The 22,216-nt window shown below is 41.3% G+C and overlaps 2 protein-coding genes and 1 pseudogene across 4 annotated transcripts in view; all 3 read left to right on the top strand.

Annotated features, from left to right (window-relative positions):
• map4k2 (mitogen-activated protein kinase kinase kinase kinase 2) overlaps window positions 1-7,199 on the top strand; it is a 40,912-nt gene extending 33,713 nt beyond the window's left edge. For both annotated transcript variants that reach the window (XM_083993432.1, XM_083993433.1), the window contains 10 exons: window positions 327-387; window positions 500-623; window positions 1,396-1,454; window positions 1,540-1,643; window positions 2,613-2,790; window positions 3,367-3,435; window positions 3,528-3,614; window positions 3,708-3,778; window positions 4,293-4,348; window positions 5,208-7,199. In XM_083993432.1, coding sequence (XP_083849558.1) covers window positions 327-387; window positions 500-623; window positions 1,396-1,454; window positions 1,540-1,643; window positions 2,613-2,790; window positions 3,367-3,435; window positions 3,528-3,614; window positions 3,708-3,778; window positions 4,293-4,348; window positions 5,208-5,295 — 897 coding nt within the window. In that variant the 3' untranslated portion in view covers window positions 5,296-7,199. The remainder of the gene's footprint in view (window positions 1-326; window positions 388-499; window positions 624-1,395; window positions 1,455-1,539; window positions 1,644-2,612; window positions 2,791-3,366; window positions 3,436-3,527; window positions 3,615-3,707; window positions 3,779-4,292; window positions 4,349-5,207) is intronic.
• Window positions 7,200-8,854: 1,655 nt separating this feature from the next.
• LOC311001730 (RNA-binding protein 4.1-like) lies at window positions 8,855-14,880 on the top strand (annotated as a pseudogene). The gene is made up of 3 exons (XR_014596505.1): window positions 8,855-8,878; window positions 10,381-10,816; window positions 11,969-14,880. The product of XR_014596505.1 is annotated as an RNA-binding protein 4.1-like (transcript).
• A 1,273-nt stretch (window positions 14,881-16,153) lies between these two features.
• LOC311001731 (RNA-binding protein 4.1-like) lies at window positions 16,154-21,713 on the top strand. Its single transcript, XM_083992853.1, has 3 exons — window positions 16,154-16,243; window positions 18,055-18,478; window positions 19,531-21,713. The coding sequence occupies exons 2-3, from the start codon at window positions 18,073-18,075 to the stop codon at window positions 20,385-20,387; spliced, it is 1,263 nt and encodes a 420-aa protein (XP_083848979.1). The 5' UTR covers window positions 16,154-16,243; window positions 18,055-18,072; the 3' UTR covers window positions 20,388-21,713.
• The last annotated feature ends 503 nt before the right edge of the window (window positions 21,714-22,216 follow it).

Below are 22,216 nucleotides of genomic sequence, written 5' to 3' on the forward strand. Positions count from 1 at the left end.
TTGCCTAGGGCCCCATGGAGGTCTGAACCGGCTCTGAGCCTACCACCAAGAAGACCTTTCAGAAAAGTTTTGTGAGAAAAACCATTGGCTGTGTGAGTTCCCAGTCATCCAGGTCGTGGTAGTCCATTAGTGCTGGAGTTGAAGGCAACCGGACATTTCAGTTCTTGAAGATGTTTCACCTCCTGTCTGAAAGCCTTCTTCATTTTTGAGCTTCTTTTGGATGTGAGGTCAACTCTAGCATGTCATGACCTTACTGTTTCCCCTGAGCTCGACCTACAAAGTGATCACTGAAGAGTCCATTGATAGTCTTTTCTTTCCTCCTCCAGCTGCTCCCTCAGAGATGTACCTGGCTGTATGTCATGAACAACGTGTTGATGTCAGTATCAGGTAACAAATCCCTTCAAACTATGTTTTTTTTTATATATATATACTAGAAAAAACAGACTGCTGTTTATCAGCTGTTGCTCTAAGGGAAAATAAATCTCCTTCCTTCCTGCAGGGAAGTCGTCTCAGCTGTACTCCCACAGTCTGACGGCGCTGTTTGAACAGAAAGGACATCTGCAGAAGAAGCACAGCAGTCTGTCGCTCAGCACCAACCGCTTCACCGAGAGGATCAGCACCAGGTAGGACAGGACGAGGACGTGGAGTTTGACATTTAAAGGGATAGTTCACCCAAAATTCAAATTGCAGCACTGCATGTCCATATGACAGTAGTGAATGGAGCTCACTTTTCTTCGTCCAAAAAGACACACCAAAGAACATCCAAATACCTCCATACTGCTCGTCTGTAATGTCCCTCTTGTATTGAAGCCCCAACATGAGAAACTGATCAAAAAAAAATTAATAAGTCTATGTTTTAAGCTTGTTTGTAGCGGAAGCTCCCAGCACTGCTCTTCCTGGTCCGTCCAAATCTCGCGTGATTTGCTCCCCACACACCCAGTTCACAGCTCCGCAAATCACACGAGATTCCGGCAGAGCAACACTGGGAGCTTCCGCTACAAACAAGCTGAAAACATATACTCTATACTTTTTTTCGGAACAATTTCTCACGTCGGGGCTTCAATACAAGAGGGACATTACAGACGAGCAGTATGGAGGTATTTGGGTGTTTTTTGGTGTGTCTTTTTGGACGAAGAAAAGTGAGCTCCGTTCGCAACCGTCATATGGACATGCAGTGCTGCACGGAGACCCCCCGTAACTCAGAGAAGGCACGGAGGACTCTGAAACTTCTCCCAGCCCTTAGTCCACATGAGGGTGAGTAGATAATGAGTGAAATTTGAATTTTGGGTGAACTATCCCTTTAAGGGGGGACATTAGTGGGAGTAGCTGCATTGACAACACCAGAGACGATGTTCAGTCTTGTCAGTTAAAGATGGTCTCACTGATGATCCACAGGAAGTACGCCATATCTGTGAAGATCCCCGACACTAAAGGCTGTAGAGCGTGTAGCGTAGGTGAGTGATGCCGAAGTTGTATTACGTCTTCTCTGTGTTTATATCGTCATAACAACAACAAACATTCTTGTTTATTTTGTCTCAGCGAGAAACCCGTACACAGACAGCACCTTCCTGTGTGCGGCGGTTCCTTCTGGCCTGGTTCTGCTGCTGTGGTACGAGCCGCTCCAGAAGTTCATGCACCTGAAGGTTTGTATCGATCAGCTGAGTTGATGTTGGATACGAATAGAAGGCTGTTTTCACTTTTGAGTTCATTAATTAACCCTCTTGTCGTCCTTCTGTTCCCTTCCTCCTTCCTTCTTTCCACAATCCTTTTTTCCCCTTCTTTCTTTCCTTCGTCCTTCCTTCTTCCTTCCTCTTTTGATCCAATTGACCTGATCTGTTCCCTCCCTCCATCTGTCTTTCCTTCCTTTTTCCCTTCCTTCCTTATTTTCCTTCCTCCTTTCTTCTTCTTCCTTCATTGAACGAATCTGTTCCTTCCCTCCATCTTTCTTTCCTTCCTTTTTCCCTTCCTTCTTTGCACAATCCTTATTCCCTTCCTTCGTTCGTGCCTTCCTTCCCTTTGTCCTTACTTTCTTCCTCTTTTGATCCAATTGACCTGATCTATTCCCTTCCTTCCTTCCTTCCTTCCTTCCTTCCTTCCTTCCTTCCTTCCTTCCTTCCTTCCTTCCTTCCTTCCTTCCTTCCTTCCTTCCTTCCTTCCTTCCTCTTTTGATCCAATTGACCTGATCTGTTCCCTCCCTCCATCTTTCTTTCCTCTCTTTTTCCCTTCCTTCTTTCCTCCCTTCTTTTCCTTCCTCCTTCCTTCTTCTTCCTCCATTGAACAAATCTGTTCCTTCCCTCCATCTTTCTTTCCTTCCCTTTTCCCTTCCTTCTTTCCACAATCCTTTTTCCCCCATTCCTTCCTTCCTACTTTCCCTTTGTCCTTACTTCTTCCTTCCTTTTTGACCCAATCTGTTCCCTCCCATCTTTCCCTTTGTGCTTCCTTCCTTCCTTCCTTCCTTCCTTCCTTCCTTCCTTCCTTCCTTCCTTCCTTCCTTCCTTCCTTCCTTCCTTCCTTCCTTGACCCAGGAGGACAACAGGAGGGTTAATCAAGTAATAGCTCTGTAAAGACAATAGACAGATGAATTGACGTTTCCTGATTGGTCTCATTCGCAGCACATCGCTGTGCGGCTGCCGGACTTCCTGCCAGTGTTTGAGCTGCTGGTGTTGGTGACGGACGAGTTTCCTCAGCTGTGTGTCGGGGTGAGAGACTGTAGTAATGGGAAGCCTCCCACCAACCAAGAGCTCCAGTTTGATATCATCGAGCTGAACGGCACCCCTGTCTCCGTACCAGGTAGGAGTGGTTATTTCACATCTCTGCTGCTATTTGTGCAGCTCAGCTCAAAACTTTCATTTCTCATTTTTTTCATTCATTGTTTATTTGATGAGGACAATGCACATTCATGGACAATTAAATATACCGGATTTAGCTAGAAGCTCATTTCCATCCGTAGTCCTCACATTTAAAGACAGACAGACATACCGTACAAAGAGATAACAATAGGAAGCTACCTGCATAAGTGCAAGAGAAGACATAGTAATAGCAGCAGTTACAACAATGAGAGAACAGGTAGCAACCTGCATAAATATAAAAAGAGGAGTAGCAGCAGTACTAGCAGCATTTGTATCAATAAAAAAATAGGAAATAAGAAAACATAAATGTAAGAGAAAACAAAGTATTAGCAGCAGTTTCACAGTAAAATTACATACAAAATAACATACGATAAGAGATAAAGGCTACAGTAATACTGTATTAAAGTGCTGGTAGATATTTCATTCATGGGTGCAGATTTGATGGGACAGTAACCATTCTTTAAGCTGTTTTTTGAATGCATTAAAAGTAACTTAACTTGACTGTTTGTGTCTGTAGATAGTGGAGCTCTCAGGGCGGCGCAGGTGACACAGCTGGACAGAGACACCGTCCTCATCGCAGTAGAGAGTGAGTTCTACTTCCTCCTCAACATCTATTTCGGTCACCTTTCACACAGACTCACAACACTCTGTAACTTCCTGTCGATGCTCGTTCCTCAGAAACCGTAAAGATCGTGAACCTCCGTGGTCTTCCGTCCAAAGAACTGGGTGCTGAGATGCTCTTTAACTTCCCCATTGAAACACTAGGTACAGTAGAAACAACCACGAGACAAACACACAGTGTACGAAGACTTGATGTTGCTGCCGACAGGTGATTGATGTTAACGTGTCTGTTTACAGTCTGTTTGCAGGACAGTGTGCTGGCCTTCTGGAAGCACGGCCTGAAAGGGAGGAGTTTCCACTCAGATGAGGTGATTGCATACGAGATTCATGTCACACTGCAAAAACTCAAACTCTTACCAAGAACATTTGTCTTATTTCTAGTCAAAACAAATCTCATTATACTTAAAATAAGACTCATCACATTAAAAGTAGCATTTTTTACTTCTTTCAAGCATATTTTCACTTGAAATAAGTAGAAAAATCTGGTAGTGGAGCAAGTTTTTCTTCCTTATTACAAACACAAAAAAATTTGGTTTCACTGGCAGATTTTTCTACTTATTTTAAGTGAAAATTAGTTTGTAACAAGTGAAAATTATCTAAAAACAGGATCATTTTTAGGTGATGAGTCTTATTTTAAGTGGAAAGAGGTTAGTATTGACTAGAAATTAGACATTTTGACAAGAAATAAGACAAATATTCTTGGAAAGATTTGGGGTTTTTGCAGTGCAGGATGAGATGAAGATGGTGTCACGTATTTGTCATTTTAACTCTGATTTGCACCACTGCGTCTCTAAAACAAGGAATTTTCATCTGTATCTGCAGGTAACACAAGAAATTACAGACGAGAGTCGGGTTTTCAGAGTTCTGGGAACAAACAGGTACGTTTACCTCTTAGACTTACACTACTTAGAGAGGTGCTTATTATTATTTATTTGGGTATTATTTACCGACTTAGTTATTTGTTGCTCGGTTCATGTTACTTTCAGTTTGTCTTTGTATGTATGAATGTGTTTGTATATGTTTTTATATGTATGTATATGACTATATAGAGAGATAAAGATTAGTAATCATATGTTAAAATAAATCTATATGTATATAAATATAATAACATATTAGAATAAATCCAGTTAAATAACTCATAAATTAACTTACTGTATATATTATAATGACTAGATACTTGATAGATAAATTCAAGTAATAATGACTAGATAACTTGCTAGATAATTTATGAATAAGGGGTGGGAGTAAATAAATTTTACTTCTTCCCACTCCTTTTCGGATATGAAACAAACAAATAAACAAACAAAACAAAAGAAAACAAAACAAAAAAATCTAATTACCTTTATTTTTCAATTATTTTCTTTTATTTTTTTTAATTATATATATGTATATATTTCTTTTTTTGTTCATATGTTGTTTTTGCAAAGTTTTTATATGTTATGTCTGTCCATTTCTGTATTATGTTTTATTTCTTTTAACATGTCCGAAATAAACTTAAACTAACTAACTAACTAACTAACTAAGATAATCACATAACCATACACATACAGATTATTCACGATATTAATCTGAATGGACGAATTGAGAAGTTGGAACTGACCCAACCCAGGGGACAGTTGCAATAAAGGACAATTGTTGAGTCCCGATTGATCAAAACAGACAAATATGTTGTAGAAGACAATGAAAAACGAAACAAAATTAGATACAAATTCATGTTTTCCCTCCGTCTTTGAACAGGGACATCATCCTTCAGAGCACACCCACTGACGACCCCTCAGCACTGAGCAACCTGTACATCCTGACCGGACATGAGAGCAGCTACTGAGAGCAACTGGGTCATCGTCTTCTTCCACAAAGCTGTGATGTCCTCCATGACTGAAGAAAGCTGTAGCAGTCAGACACCAACAACTGGTCCCACCATCTCTCTGCTGTGAAGGACAAACGTCAGTGTGGGATCAAGTTGGTCTGACTGTTTGTTGTTGATACTGAGAGAGTTGTCTCTTGGATCTGCTAATTAAAGTAGCTAAAAAGCCAAGATCTTCATGTAAATACCAGTCATCGTCCCAGCCTAAATCAAAGTGTGACTGCTACAGAAAAGACAAGACGCCACGGATCTACTCGAACCAGAACATTTGGTCGACCGGACACCTGAATGGGAGACACAAGACAACAGCTGGGCCTGATCGGTTGAACCTTCTGTCAATCTGTCAAGTTAATAAACAGTGATTCAGATACGCACAGTAGAGGATGTGGTAGCATTTCAGTTTTTATAGGGATCTCTGTGTGGAGACTGTTGGTGGTACTGCGGCGTCAAGCATCTATACTTAAGATTTCACTACTCAACCATAGAGTTTACCTGTTTTAGCCACCGTAATGCTGCGCTCCTGTCATGTTATTGCAGCTCCACGTACCGGTGTATAGCCTATAGAGTCATCTGATAACAGCTGGGAAACACAGTTTATTGAGATTATTGAGAAAAAGAGTCAAGGTAGGGTAATTAAACCCAAAATGTAATGGGTATGGTGCTTTATTGTCAATGCACAATATATGGTTTTAACAACCATACAACCAGCTCTGCAATCACACAACTATTCTAATTTGTCTAATGATGAGAATACTTTCTTCCCGTATAACCTGAAAGAGGCAAACTACCAGAGGTTTCTTCCTCAACCTCAAATCACCCATTGGACCATAAAAAACCCCCAAAAACCTTACTATTAGCCTACTATTTGGTGTATTGATTGAAGAAATCACTGGTAACTTGAAAAAGTAGCAATGAAAACGTCTGTTTGTTACAGGGAGTAGCGCATCTGTAGCCTAGTCCTTGTGAAATGTAGCATTATCATTCATAGTCAACAGCCATAAATTCACGTTACCGCAACCACTGGGGAAGGAAAAAGAATTGATGCAAAACTGTAAAAATGTAACTTTTAGTACAATTTCATCCACATTATCAGTCAAAGGCAAAGTTAAAGAAAATGCATCGTTTACAGTTAGCATTTTGTTGGGATGGCGTGTTGTATGCTAACTCAAATTTGACCATTTAGGCTACAGATATAAAATACATCTTAAAACAACCCCGTGTGAAAGGACAAATTAAAGAAACCTTCAACATCAAATAGCCAACATTATCTGGTTGAAGTTAGCTAAACACCTAGAAGCTAGCTTAGCTACTTAAGCAGCATCTGAATGTTAGCTAGCATGCTAAAAACAAAAGAGTGTGCGTAACCAAATTAACTTTTCATGTACATATTTTTTATCTGAGACCATGTAATTCTGAAAATCAGTTGAATCTATATTGAAGATTGTAAATGTGCTAGCTTAGCTTAGCTTAGCAACTTTTACATTATGTGTCATCGTGAGTTTTCTTCATGTTAAACGGTCGACGGCACCCCTCCATCACTATTAGTGCATTCAAGCTGAATACATTTGGTTTCATGAGGTGCCATAGAAACTGAATGCAAACAACTGCAGCCCACTTCTGATTGTTGGACAAAAATATAAATTCCACAACATTAGTTTTGTGTGTAATGACATTTATGTTATTTATGGAAAGAAAACTGTATTAGTAACACTCACCTTTCCCTGAAAGATACTTGAAAGATATAATATGCATATGGATTTTTTTGTTGTTTGAGATTTTGTTTTGCTGTTCTTGTGGATAAAAATGTATGTAGCCTATACAAAAAAAAATACAGTTATGCTCTTACCTTATGGAGGGATTGTAATATGCAGAATAAAGATTTTAATATTTAATTGTAAATTGATGAAATGCAAATCAACATTTTTTTTTGTCCCTGATCAAGAATCCAAAATGACAAAGTGAAAATATGTTTCTTTCAAAGGTCTTTTTTATTGAGGACAAGTCATGATAAAACAATAACTGTAGCCTACAGGAAAAAAAATTTTTGTTCAACATCTAGGCTACTTGTGACGCAACATATCCCACTGCCTAAACATGGACAAACACAGACAACCACAGACAAAATGGAGAGACAGAATAAAATGTATAAAAAATATTAACAACAATGCATAGCTATTGAGTGAAGGGCAGTTTGGGTGATGTTGTCCTGTTCTCGATACGTGTAACATGCCCAGTCCAATCTATTTCCAACACCCTCTCATAAGGATGGTATGCCTTCCTGTCTGCATAGGTTAAGAAGGTGTTGGTTGGATTTCAGGCCAAAATATTCTCTGGATTTTCCGTAAGCTTTTGGTGTGAGCAGAGAAACAATACAGGAGATTAAAAAGAGAGAAAAAATTAAGTAGCCTAATCAATATACTGTAGGTGCATCTCAATTAATTTGAATACCGGTATCATGGACAAGTTTATTTATTTCATCAGTAATTCAATTCAAAAAGTGAAGCTAACACATTATATAGATCCATTACACACAGAATGAAACATTTCATGTCTTTATTTATTTACTTTCTTTTAGTTGTAATGATTGTGGCTTTGAAGACCTAGAATTCAGTATCTAAAAAAAAAAAAAAAAAATTTGAATATTATAAAAGACCAATTAAAAAGAGCATTTGTAATATGGGTTGGGGCTATTTGACTTGTCGTACTGGAAATTGACTTAAACATGATATTATAATTTATTGAGATGTACCTGTAGCTATATGAAAAGAGAGAGAAAAAAAATACTAGGCCTACTGGTCAAAATTTACTCCGTTACAAGTAAAAGTAGCTCAGTCGACATGTTACTCGAGTAAGAGTAAAAAAGTACTTGCTTTTAAAGGTACTAAGTATCCAAAAGTACATGCTTTTAAATTTACTTTAAGTAAAAGTAATAAGAGTCAATTTCTTATTTTTCACATCAATTAATTACTATATTTTTTTCTAAATGAAATTACAGTAAGGACCTTTTAACTCTTGTTTCTGAGAATTAACTCTTTGAAACTACCTGCACTGATGTGCTGCTTTTAGGGGTTAGGGTTTCCTTCTTTGACAAACACAGCTTGTGTTCAACAGTATGTTAGAAAAAAAAAGAAGAGCAGACCTGAAAGTAATGAGTAGTTTTCACCCTTCCTAGAAATTAACTCGAGTAAAAGTAAAAATATTTGTCTTGGAAATGTATTCAAATAAGAGTAATAAGTACCAAAGAAATCTAATACTCATGTAAATTTACTCCGTTACTGTCCACCACTGTAAATAATACACCTTTATTGTAGTAAGGGGGAGAAAATGTAGGCTATAGATGTTTTGTTTGTAATGCACAACCAAAGCCACAGGGGGCAGTAGTGCAACACAACCATGGAAACCAACTGCTGAAGAAGGAGGCGAAAAGAAGAATGTGACGTCGCAAATGTTGAACTGTCGCAAAAACCTCAACGGAAGAAGCAGAAGAAGCAGCAGCGGCGCCATTTCACGTTTCATTCATTGGTGTAGCGGCCTACATCACTTTGTAGGTGAGTTATACTTAAAAAACTAAAGGTGGGACATGTTTTAAAGGAAGTTTATGATACAACATGCATCGTAGCGTTGATATACATCTGTTTTATCGAGCAGATTTCGGCCGGTTTAGCGGGAGACCGTTAGAAAATAAGTTGCTAGCTAGCGAGCTAACAAGTAGCTTTGTTGCTTCCTGTAACTATTACAGAAATATTAAAACGTAATTGCACTTAAACTGTTTACGGAACTCGATTTTTATATATTTGTTTATTTATTAAAGATAAATCGAGCCACACAGACTGTAATAATGTAACATACGACGACAGTAGTGAAAGTAAAAGTATGAGCAAACATTAGCCGACGTGAGGCTAACGTGAGATGTTTACCTTTGTACTCAGTGTGGTGGGAATTACGGCGTTACTTTATTCAGCAATGAGTTATTTAGCCTACACATTTTTTAATCAATCAACTAGTCGTGGAAAAAGACGTATATTACATTATATTATGTTATATTAAATGTATTTATAGCAGTTTAAACGAGAGGTTAGGGGGGCGAGTCCAAGTAATTGAGCATTAGGGGGGGGGAAAGTAGCGCAAAAGTTACTTTTCCTGGTAGGCTAATTACGGTACTTTTAAAATGTAGTTAATCAGTTACTTTTTTGGAGTATGTATTAACTAATTACCTTTTTAACGTAAAACGTGCCTAACAATGTGATGTACAGCTTTATTCTACTTCCTTTTGGGGGAGGATATTGTTTTACATTTGTTCATATTTGAGCTGTAACGCACGATATAGAGTAGTTTTACTTTGATAAACAGACAGTTGTTTGAAGCCTGAACTAGTTTTAGCGTTTTATCCTAATCAGTCATGTCCAGCAGCAGGTGTGTGTCCTCCTTTGACCCTTTCAGACCCCCATACTACGGTGTAACGGGTCTGAAACACCTTGTTTTGATATTAAACCTTTATTTTTTAAAATATTTTTTACTGCAGTATGAGTAAAGAATGCTGCATTAACAACTTTATTCTTTAATAAATTTTATTCTTACAGCTTTTTATTTAATGTTGTGAGACTGTATAAACTGTAACACATCAAACTAGTAGGCTACTACTACTATTGCACTTGTAAAACACATCAAACAGCATTGGCGCCATAGAAAATCCTCTGACACATGCTCATATACTTAGACATATACCATTTACCATTACAAATCATTCAATTTGTAGCGCTCTTTTCACACAGGAAGCAGCTCAAAAGTGCGTTAGTTACATGATTAAGAAATAAAAACAGAGAGGAAATGTACAAACACATGCATTCACACACCCAAAAATTAAAACACTGAGAAGTTAAAAATACTAGGAAATGCTGACTTACACTCGACAATTTGTACTTTGCAGTGGGGGAAACACTAGAGTGAATAAAAATAAGATTAAATAGGTAAATAGAATAAAAGAGTAACCGTTGAATGTTGTTTGATACAGTAACTAACATATTTTTTTCTCCGATTCTCCTCCAGGACACACACACTCAGAACGTCATCATGGTGAAAATCTTCATCGGCAATCTCGCCTGCGACTCGACGCCGGCGGAGCTGCGCGAGCTCTTCGAGAAGTACGGCAAGGTCTCGGAGTGCGACATCGTGAAGAACTACGGCTTCGTGCACATGAACAACATGGCGGAGGCGGAGGAGGCGATCGCAAACCTCCACCAGCACGAGCTGAACGGCTGGAGCATGAACGTGGAGATGAGCAAAGGGCGGCCCAAGTCCACCACCAAGCTGCACGTCAGCAACCTGGGCGAGGGCGTCACCGGCGACGTGCTGCGCGCCAAGTTCGAGGAGTTCGGCTCCGTGGTGGAGTGCGACATCGTGAAGGACTATGCCTTTATTCACATGGAGCGGATGGAGGACGCCATGGACGCCATCGGTGACCTGGACAACACGGCCTTCAAAGGTGAACTCTCGGGGCCGCGGAGCGATAAGTTGTCCGTCTTAAGCTCTTTTTTTTCTGTTGATGATGATGATGATGATGATGATGATGATGATGATGATGATAATAACGAGGTTCGATTCTGGTTCGGTCCCTCGCCGCCGTAGAGCGGAGATCAGATCAGATCAGATCGTTGTCCACTAAAAGAGAAAGTACGGGTAAAACTTTGCATTCGCTGACCAGGCGGACTGAACGTAATCACTTGTCAGGTTGTGAATCTCAGTGACAGTTTGTCTGTTTAAAGGGATAGTTCAACATGTTGGTAATTTCTCCTATTATCACCATAATCCCTATAGTCATAGCAGTAGGTTCATTACCTTTAATTGTCGGTGCAAGCTGTTTTTAGAACGGCGGAGCAGAGCCGCGAGCTGCTCAGAGCTACGCTACGATGTTTTGAGATCCGCAGGGCAGAGACATGAAAACGCTCCTATCCTCTCTCCTCTCCTCTCCTCTTTCCTTTCTCCTCTCCTCTTCCCTCTCTCCTTTCCTCTGTCCTCTCCTCTCTCCTTTCCCATCTCCTCTCTCCTCTCCTCTTTCCTCTCTCCTTTCCCATCTCCTCTCTCCTCTCCTCTTTCCTATCTTCTTTCCTTTCTCCTCTCCTCTCTCCTTTCCTCTCTCCTATCCTCTCCTTTTCCCTCTCTCCTTCCCCCTTCCCTCTTTCCTCTCACCTTTCCCCTCTCCTCTTCTCTTTCCTCTCCTCTCCTTTCCTTTCCTCTTTCCCCTCTCCTCTCTCTCCTCTCCGCTCTTTCCTTTCCTCTCTCCTCTCCTCTGTCCTCTTTCCTCTCTGGTGAATGTGCAGGTCACAACTTGTCCTGCACCAGAGCGTTTTGGAGTTGTTGGATTGTGTTTTATAATGAGTTGTGTTCACTGAGCAGCTCACGTCTCTGGCCCGCTGATCTCAAAACAACATGCACCGATAATTAAAGGTAACGAACCCACTGCTACGACTATAGGGATTATGGTGAGAGGAGAATTTAAATCAAAATGTTGAACTAAAAAATCAGGTGCACTGGCGCTGAAGGTTATTCCACTGTGAACGTGTTTGTTTTCTCTCATAGTGGGTTAGGAGCCGTGTGGTGTCAGTCGGTCTCACGGTGTCTTCTCTCTCCTCACAAGGCAAGCTGATGAGCGTTCAGCTGTCCACCAGTCGGCTTCGCACCGCCCCGGGAATGGGAGATCATACCGGCTGCTATGTCTGCGGGAAACACGGCCACTGGTCGAAAGACTGTCCAGTCAGTCGGAACGGTAGCCACGGTGACGACTCGAGGGGTCATGGCGGTCACGGCGGTCACGGTGGTCACGGTGGTCACGGCGGTCATGGCGGTCACGGCGGTGGCGGCGGCCGAGGGCCCCCCCCCTCCCCACCATCACCCAGGTTACGGCCGGGGCAGCTATGGGATGTCCTCTCCTCCTCCTGGACCCGATTACATGGGTAGTTCTCCGTATAGCCAGGGTAGCTACGGAGGCTCGCTGCCGCCGCCGCCGCCCCCGATGCCTCGCCGGATGGGCGGCGGCGGCGGCGGCGGGGGCTACGGCTCCGACATGGGAGACCGGTACCGAGCGGCGGCGGCGGCGGCCTCCTACGCCGAGAGGTCCGCGGCTTACGACCGCCTCTACGGCAGCGGTGTCGACTACTACGACAAGTTCAGAGTTCGCCCTTACGGCTCGAGCTACTTCGAGGATCGGCGCATGTCCTACATCCCCCCTCCCCCGCCCCCTCCCACCTCCCTGCCCAAGCCCCCCCCCTCCAGCATAGATCCCTACAGCCGCCGGCCGATGCCTCCGCCCTCGTCCGCCGCCGCAGCTGCTGCCGCCGCGGCCGCCGCATATTACTCACGAGACCGCAGCCCGATCAGACGAGTGCCGGTCTCCGCGGCCGGCGGCGGCGGCGGCGGCTACCCCTACGAGCGAACACGGCTGTCGCCATCGTCCTCCAGGAGCATCCCCCCCTCCGCCGCTGCCTCATCCTACAACTACAACGCTGTCCCGCGCCCCAAGGATCATTACGCGCCACGATATACGCCTTACTAACGCCGAGGTGAGCAACAGAGTATTTTAAAACAAACATGACAATTCACTTTGCGGGAAAAACTCTTTAACTTGGGGCGTTAAAAAAAATCCTGTTGCTCTCTTTCTAGGTTTCTGTTTGTGCATTACGGGACTTTTCCTTTGCCGTCATTTCTTCAAGCTACCTGATTCCATCGGTCTGCGCCGCCGCCGCGGTCTGCGCACGGCAAAGCATCCGAGGTGCGGAAATTTTTTTTTTCCTGATCAAGCGTCTCGGAGCGAAGGCAACCTGAGGTGTCGGTTTTCCTGCAGATGAATCGTCCTTGGTCACATTCACGGCTTCTACTTTTTCAATAAGGATGATGATGATGATGATTAGCGAGCTGCACTGTTTTGACATTTATGATGTATAAAAACAATAATTCTCTCACTTGTTTTGCAGGTTTTTTCAGCTCAGTTTTTAAGTCATGTGTTTTTTTTTTCTTTTTCTTATCTTATCTGTGTTTCTTCCTCACACGAAGCAAATGTTACTTGTTTAGGCTTTTGGTTCATATCATATGTATCGTTTAGAGGAAAAGCTGGATTTATACTTCTGCGTGACGAGGCTTACGATCTACTACACCAGAACTGTGATTGGTTGCAGATGTTAGTTGAATGAAAACAACATTAAGGAAGATTAAAACTCAGTAATAACCCTTCAAATATGTAAAAACATAACATTATGTTACCTGGAAGTTTAATAAATCACAGTAGATCTCGATCCATCTGCATCACAAAGGCTAAATATAAAGCACGAAATGGCCTCATCATACACAACGCGTTGGGTATAAATCCAGCTTCTGTGTTCATATTCCATTAATATATGAAGATTTGTGTTTTAATTGGTTGCTTGTAGTGCAGAGAAGCTTAATCTCGCTCCTCAGCACACGTCTCCCATGATGTGAGTCAGTTATATGGATGGGGATGTAGATTAATGTTTGACTTTGAATATCTTTCTAGTGTATTTTTCCTTTTTTTTTATTTTATGTGAAGGTATGGTTCTTCATGTTCGTCGAAAAACCAGAGAAATTGCCTCCTTTTGTGCTTGAAAAGGTGAAATGCATAAGAAACTGCCTGGTGTCGAGTGGGGAAATAAAAAAAATATGAATCCATATCCATGTAACTGACCCGGCGGCTGAGTGCTCAGTCAGGATGCAAACACGCTGTGAGTGATGTTGAGTGGTCGGATTTAAGGTAAAACAAATACATTAAAACATTCCAGCCTCATTTGTTTTCTAATTTCAACATGCAACTAAAAAAAATATATACAAAATGAATTTTATATTTGTTAAAGATTGAGTCAGAATTCCTATTTGAAATGTGAGATAACGCCACGACAAAAAATATCGCTAATGACCATTGTAAAAACAAAACTACATGGCTGTTTTTCTTCCCACTGACAATGTGTTGTACACTTTTTTTCCTGCAGCTTACAACAAAAATGAATCCGTAAATTCCCATAATGTGTTTTGTCTGGGACGGTTTGTGTATTGTGCCCATGTCGTATATATTATAGATACAAAGGTGTGAGGCAGGACTCAGGGCTCGGGATGTATAAGTCATTTAGGCACTTGCTGTGTTTAAGGTGCCTTTTGTTTGTTTTGCATACAGGTAGATTTGTATTTTTCATACTAGCTGTAAAGGAACCAGCATACATTACAAATAGAAAATGAATATGATTTTTAATAAAGCCAAATTTATTTTGGTTGTGACATTTATTTTTAAAGTGTTTTCTTTGAAACTCTCTGGTGGCGTCTTTGCTTTCAGGCTTTTCTCATTAACATTAATATCTTGTTGGTGTTAATTTGCTTTTGAGCACAATTAGTTTTTATAACATGGTCACTTTTAAGGCCATCAAACACAATATTTTTCAGTGTGAAAAGTTTCATTTTTATTTTATTTTGATGAGTACCAGCTGAATTACATGTCTGGAAAGAAGAAAAAACATTGTAATACAAATTTATATACATTTTCAGGGCTTTTCTTTAATCAAATTCTTAACACATTTCTTGAGCTAGATATGAAACGTGTGATATATGTAAAAGTGTTGAATTTCCACATTAAATATGTCCATATAAAATAAAAACCTAAAAATTAAATATGAAACTAAAAATGGGACATTTGGTTGTTGTCATGTATGCACAGTCTTAGGCCTATATGAGATCAATAAAAATCATAAGAACGTTTTTTTATGTATGTATTTTTAATAAACAACACATTAAATATATAATATAATGAGAAAATTATTATTTGGTTCTGACGTTCAAAATCTTAAAGGATATTTTTTTTTATATCAACTCAACTGTAGGTATGGTATAACTGTCTAAAAGTAAGACCCCAGAATTCATTATTTGATGGCGTGAAGCTGACCTTATTTAAGGCTTACAGTACACCACCGTACATGGCTAATCTATGGTTTAACTATTAAAAAAAAAAGCAATTCCCCGGCGACTGCAAGTGGCATACAGTACACTGATGCCCTAAGATAGTGGTGAAAGGGCCCAGATGGCAAAGGGTTAATATGAAATTGTTTTAGTAATGGTGAACATTGGGTACAGTGCCCCACACACTACACATCTGAACTACGGAAGCACTGGTACAAATGCCATTAAGTGTGAATTGTTAGTGTCTTTTATTACAGGGCTCCAGCCTAACTTCTTTTCTAGGAGCACTGTGGCCCCCAACTTGACATTTTAGGAGTACAAACAGAAAATGTTGGGGTTTCACACTGTAAATGGACTTGCAGAGAAAATTATATACCATATACTCTGAGTCGAGCCTTCTACATTTCACCAATGTTTTAAAAAAAGAAAGAGGCACATTTACTGGTTGCACATAGACAAAATGCCCCCATTTATCATCAATCTGAAGCCATGTACTGTTTTTTGTTTTTAAATCTTTGTCTTGTGTTGTGTGTTTTAACCTGAGTCTCTATCTATCTATCTATCTATCTATCTATCTATCTATCTATCTATCTATCTATCTATCTATCTATCTATCTATCTATCTATCTATCTATCTATCTATCTATCTATCTATCTATCTATCTATCTATCTATCCATCCATCCATCCATCCATCCATCCATCCATCCATCCATCCATCCCAGTATTCAATACCAGCTGCATTTTGATAATTTCCCCCTCTTTGTTTCCCTCATTCACTCATTCATCAGGTGCTGTGTCCCCTCCCTCCCAGTACAGTAGTAGTTAGCCCGCTAGCCGTTAGCGCGTGCTTTTTTTTTTTTTTTGGTCACGAGCTGTGTAATGTGACGTCAGTCGATTAAAACAACGGTCGCCATTTCACTCTCCGAGCCTCGAGACTCAAGACTTAACGACAGCTAAAGGTACGAGTTCAGTTCATAATATAATATAATAACCTCAACATGATGATGAATATTAACACTTTAAGACGTCTTTGTTGTTGTCGAAACGGTTACCGGCGGTTATGTGGAACAAATGGAGACGTTGTGTTGTTGTGTAACGTATGGACATGCTATGCTAACGTAAAGACGTGCTGCTAGACTAGGTTGGGCGACGTAACTAATCGAAGCTTTTTCTTTCATGCGCGAGGAAGCACGTAACGTAACTTTTTTTTTGTGTTCTTTACGTTTACTTGTTCATTGTTGAGCTACAATGTTGTAAAAGTGTACGCTCGTTGCGTTAAAGATAGCGTTACTTTGTTAAAAAAGCTAACTAGCTGCAGCTGGCGCGCTAACGACGTGGAGCCACGATGCGTCGCTTGGTAACACGAATGGAACGGAGGACAGAAAGGGCTCGCGGCGTTGACGTCTCTTTGTAAACTGGGTTTTGTTGTTGCTGCTGCTGCTGCTGCTGCTGATGTAACTAGGCCTGTTGATTTCAGACCGAAGAGACAAATAATGCAGATCTGGCGTTATGGGCGCTATACTAACTAGCTAGCTACACCGCAAACAATGGAATACCCATCAACAGATCTCACTGTAAACTGTTGAATTAAGAGATCCCCACACAATCGTTACTGATAAACCTACTAATGAAACAATAATAAGACTTTATTAAGGACACAATCCAGAGGTCCATAGGGAATAAAAGTACATAAAATAAAGTTAAACTACCAACGCCATTGCATTGAACGAGCTACTTCACTTGCATAACCACTACAAACAGAGCAACATGGAGGCTGCTAATGGGGCGTTCAGACCAAAAGCGTCAAAAGGGTCAAAAGACGCTCTTGACGCTTTTCCGCGACGCTGGTGGTCTGAACACCCTGGCGTTTTGACGCGCGTCAAAGAAGTTGACGTCGGTTGTGGTTGGTCATCCATTGAAAGGGGCCGCGACATCTACACTCTGATTGGTTGCCGCTGCTCCGCATCATCGCTCATTAGCATAAAGTTCAGGAGATTTCAACTTTCTCCTGACGCTCTCGCCGCCAAAACGCGACGCCAACGCCTTTGACGATCTTCAACGCTCCTCGACGCTGGTTCTCATTGAAAATGAATGACTTCCGGCCACCGCGACGCTCTCGACGCTTTCGGTCTGAACGCACAGTAAGACTTTCACTGGGTCATGAAGGCATTTCAGGCCGGTCTGTAGACGTTTTAATGAATCATTTTGATTAAAAAATAAAGGTTATGTATACCCAAAGTGCAATTGATAAAGAGACCGTCTTTTTTAATGTGTTGGACATCAGCTAGTTCGGGAAGTAGAAGGGATGCATGGCCTAAAAAGTTTGGGAACCACTGGTTTAGTAGACAATTAAAGACTGACTAAATTTTGGCTCCAAAGCAGTGAATACCTTACCCCGAGGCACACAGCCAGCCTCACCATGGTAACAATCAATAACACTAATGCTTATCAATAGCACCCAAAACAAAACATCAAAACACTTTGTCTCTCAGTTAAGGTAAAACGTCCTTGTAACCTGTTGAATTCTTCTAAAAGAGAAACACTTTTTGCTCATGTAAATGGAGCCGAGCAGTTGGTTGGCTACAGCGCAGCCATTTTGATTACCACAGTCTGGCTTAACTGTTTAGTGCAGCAGGTAAATTTAGACGTTTGATTGTGATCATTAGGATCCATGTATAACTTGGCCCTAGGCAAAGAAGAAAAATAGATTTAAGTGAAATGGTCTGAAGTGTGGCACCGATTCTAATATTAATTTTCTCTCCTCCCCTAGTGACGTGGCAGCTCCACAATGGTGAAAATTTTCATTGGGAACTTGTCGCCAGACACAACATCAGATGAGCTCCGCTCTCTCTTCTCCCAGTATGGCAAGATCGCAGAGTGTACTATCGTCAAGAACTTCGGCTTTGTACACATGGATGACAAAGCGGAGGCAGAAGAATCCATTCGAAACCTCCACCATTATGAGCTCAATGGCCAGCCCATGAATGTAGAGTTGAGCCGCGGCAAGTCGAGGGGATCCACCAAACTGCATGTTGGCAACCTTGCCTGCACTAACCAGGAGCTGAGGGCAAAGTTTGAAGAATTTGGCGCTGTGGTGGAGTGTGACATAGTAAAAAACTATGCTTTTGTTCACATGGAGCGAATGGAGGATGCCATGGAGGCCATTAATCAGTTAGACAACATCGCTTTTAAAGGTGAACTCTTGGGCTGGGCTTTAGAGGGGAGTTAACCTTTTTATTGTGTTTATGGTGTCAAGAATATTTAATTCTGTTCTTGTGAATTGACAGGTAAGTTGTGGATACACAACAGGTGAGTAGAAAGAGAATATGTGAGGGATAACGGTAAGCTCGATGCAGTAAGGGAGCCCCAAAAACGTAACTTTAAAGCTGGTATCCGTAATGGCATTTGGTTAAATCCATCTGTGCACTGGGTTGCTATAAAACACATACGGACACCTACTGCATTTTATGATTTACCCGTCAGGTCACAGCTGGTCTGTTTGTGCAAGTACAGTAAAAATGTAATCCTTGAAGGAACAAACCATATCTGTATTCTTCCTAATCAACCTCATCTGCATCCGTTAAGGGTAGGATGTGCACTGAAATGACTGTGCCTGCTGATCTGTTTACTTGATTTAGTTTCTGCACACGGTTGTGTTCACACATTTGACTGTTCGGTCACAAATTGTTAGCTGCATGTGCACGGCTCGCGCGACCCCTTGGCACACGTGACAAAATTTCCGTCACATGGAAACTCAAATTATTATTTGAGCTGTCAAAGTGATTAATCGGAGTGAATTCACACTCAGCACTTTGGCTAATTCAAATCGCAAGCTTTTGTATAACCTTCGGTCATAACATAGATATTTGTGGTGTAGTACAGTGGTAAAAAATGTCTCTGAACCCATTTGAATTACTTGGTTTACTGCATAAGTTGGCAAGTTGTGTATTAAAGATAAACACAATCTCTCTTCTTATAGTAACAGGTGAAAATGTTCTTATTGTAATAACAAATGCAAAAAGCCACTGTATGAACATCATTTTTTTTGACTGTCGGACATTGTAAAGTTACGGATTTCAGCTTTAATAACTAGCCTACTTCTTTTCATGCTCAATTTAAAGGCAATGTCTTATCGCTATTTTAAAGGTATGCAGGTTTAGGAGACTGGTATACCAGGCAAGAAATGTGAAATATACTATTTGGAATAATTGCGGGCAACGTCCTCATTGAATCTTTTCTTTTTAAGGCAAACTGATGAGCGTGAAGCTTTCGACTAGCCGCCTGCGTACTGCGCCGGGAATGGGAGACAGATCAGGTTGTTATCGTTGCGGGCAGGAAGGCCACTGGTCCAAAGAATGCCCTCTAGACCAAAACGGCTACCACAGAAACGGCTCAGAGCCAAAGTCTGATGGATTCGATGACTCGAGATTCGCCGGGCGTGGTCGCAGCAGGGGTTATCCTCCGGACTTCAGTGGCGAACCAGATTATTCTGGCGGCTACGCTCCTGTACATGTTTTTTCCCGGGGTTCTGCTCACAGCGGCAGCATGGCGGGGTACCGAAGGGGCGCCGGCTACGAGAGTGCAATGAGATACGGGCCACCTCCGGGTTACGGCCTAAGCGCCGTTGCTGATCATAGCATGGCTCGGATGTACGGGAGCGAGGCGGCATACAAGGGCAACGGTTCTCTCTATGGCGCGGTACCAGGCTACCCGATGCGACGGTCGCCTTACGAGGAACGGGATCCGTACGGGGTCGTGGACTACTACGAGAAGTACAGGGCCAATTACGGAAGCAGTTATTTCGAGGAACGCCGCGCCGTCCCTATGCCTGCTCCAGCAACATCCTCCTCCACAGCTATAATAAGGGAACGTCTTCCCCCCTCTAGCCTTGATCCATACGGGTGCCCTCCCCTTCCTCCTCCACCAGCCCCGGTCTCCTCATACTACGCACGTGACCGGAGCCCGATTCGGAGGCTACCTGCCGAGGCAGATGGATACGCATATGAGCGTTCGCGCCTTTCCCCGGTGTCCACCCTCCCAAGAAGCTCTACCTATGACCATACGCGGGATCCCGGTGCGGAGCGGCCACGATATGCATACTAATCCTTGTCCCATATACAGTCAAGTCGGGTGAGATCCGACTGACATTGATTTAGCGGATAGGGTAGCCTAAGTGCCATTGGAACGTGATACTGTATATCTCATTGGTAATATTACATGTGAGTAACAACAAGGGTAAGGTTACAATACAAGCTAGCTTGCCGCCATGACGGCCAATGACTTAGATTTCCAGTGTGAATGGTTTGAATGCGTTCACACTTCGCTGTGTGATCTCATTCCAGCTTATGCTTTAAAAAATGCAGTACAGTTAATACTCAGTTGATCACCTTTAATTGTCCTATTTACATGTTGTGTGGTGTTGGTGCAGTTCTGATATGGCATCGTCTCTAGTTGTAGGAAGCGCCAGGGTTTCCACCAGTGAATTTAAAGCCCAGTTTCTACAGTTTACCTCAGTTGGAAATAGTTATAGAGTTCACCAGGATTTGTTGGTTTAAAGTAATTAATTGAACCCTTACCCTTGTCTCAGTTCAACAAAAGCGTAGCCAGCAAACACCTTGGCCTCATTAGTGCTGTTAGAACAAAGATGGTCCATTAGGCGTTACCAGAACAACATTATTGACGACGTGCTGCATGCAGGAGATTCCCTAGCTCACTTGACGACGGACCAACACGAGTACAGCCCTGCCACCGGGTTTTGACAACTCCACTGGTGGAAACCCTGAGTGCAAACAACTGGGTTCATCTACGTTACGACCTGGTTGACATCCATTCATGAACCTATTGAGAACAAACAGTTTGCCCCCCCCTTCTGAAAGTAGCTATATGTTCATACACTATTTAGACTCAGTTCATAGCAGCAATTAAAATAGTGCATGGTGCATGTTTTTAAAGGTGAGTCCTAGATTTATGTTAAGTAAAGTTTAATGAACTCTCTCTCTCAAGCAGCATCTAATGTATCATTATATGTCTTTTTAGTGTATTTGTGTTTAGTGTAAGTTTACATTGTTACTAGTTATGTGAAACAGTGGCAAACAAATCTGAATACTGTATCACCTACATTAACTTGTGGACTTAAATGTCACACCTGTACCAAATATAGATCTGCACACGTTAAAATGGTTATGCTTTTGTATTTGGGTCATATGAATTTTGTGAAATTATGCTTAAAAGCTTTTTATCGAGATGGATTTGTTTTTTTTTATGTTCTTTTTAATTAGGTACCTTACTTAAATTCTTTTTTTTTTCATGGCCGTGAAAACTATGTGGCTTCACATCTTGACTTGTTTCCTAAGAAAATGACCTCAATCTCAATTGCTGTCTGTCTTTGTTTCTAACCATCAGGTTATAATTAAAATCTGTCCAAAATCATTCTGAAAACTGATGTGTGTGTGTTTGTTGTGCTGAATTATTTTCACCTTTTATTTTTAATTTAATCAATGGACTTGAATCTCTATTCATGTCTTGGGTTGTTAGAGTGTGATTGAAGCACCAGTTTTAACTTGGTGTAACTGGCCGATGTGGTAATAAAAAAAAAAAAAAGGGAGAGAGAGAAGTGAAAGTACCTTTGAAGCAGAATAAATTCCCCCATCAGAAATAGGACCTTATGTTTTGGTCTTTTAAGAATTCCTCACAATACTGCAAGTAAATCTCATATTTTTCATTTCTCAAAGAAAGTACTTTAACATGTTTTGCATATTCACTGGGTTTACACAAGCACTAAAGTTGTTTTTTCAATGAGAATGTTGTCTTCTTTCAAACCTTTATTGGTAAACATCAACAATACCAACATTGAGTATGTAAATAGTATAAAGAAGTGGACATAATGAAATATAATAGAAAAGTCAAAGTTTCATTTCTTGTTTTATTGATAA

This window comes from Trachurus trachurus, assembly GCF_905171665.1.
Source record: "Trachurus trachurus genome assembly, chromosome: 18".
NCBI classification, from domain to species: domain Eukaryota; kingdom Metazoa; phylum Chordata; class Actinopteri; order Carangiformes; family Carangidae; genus Trachurus; species Trachurus trachurus.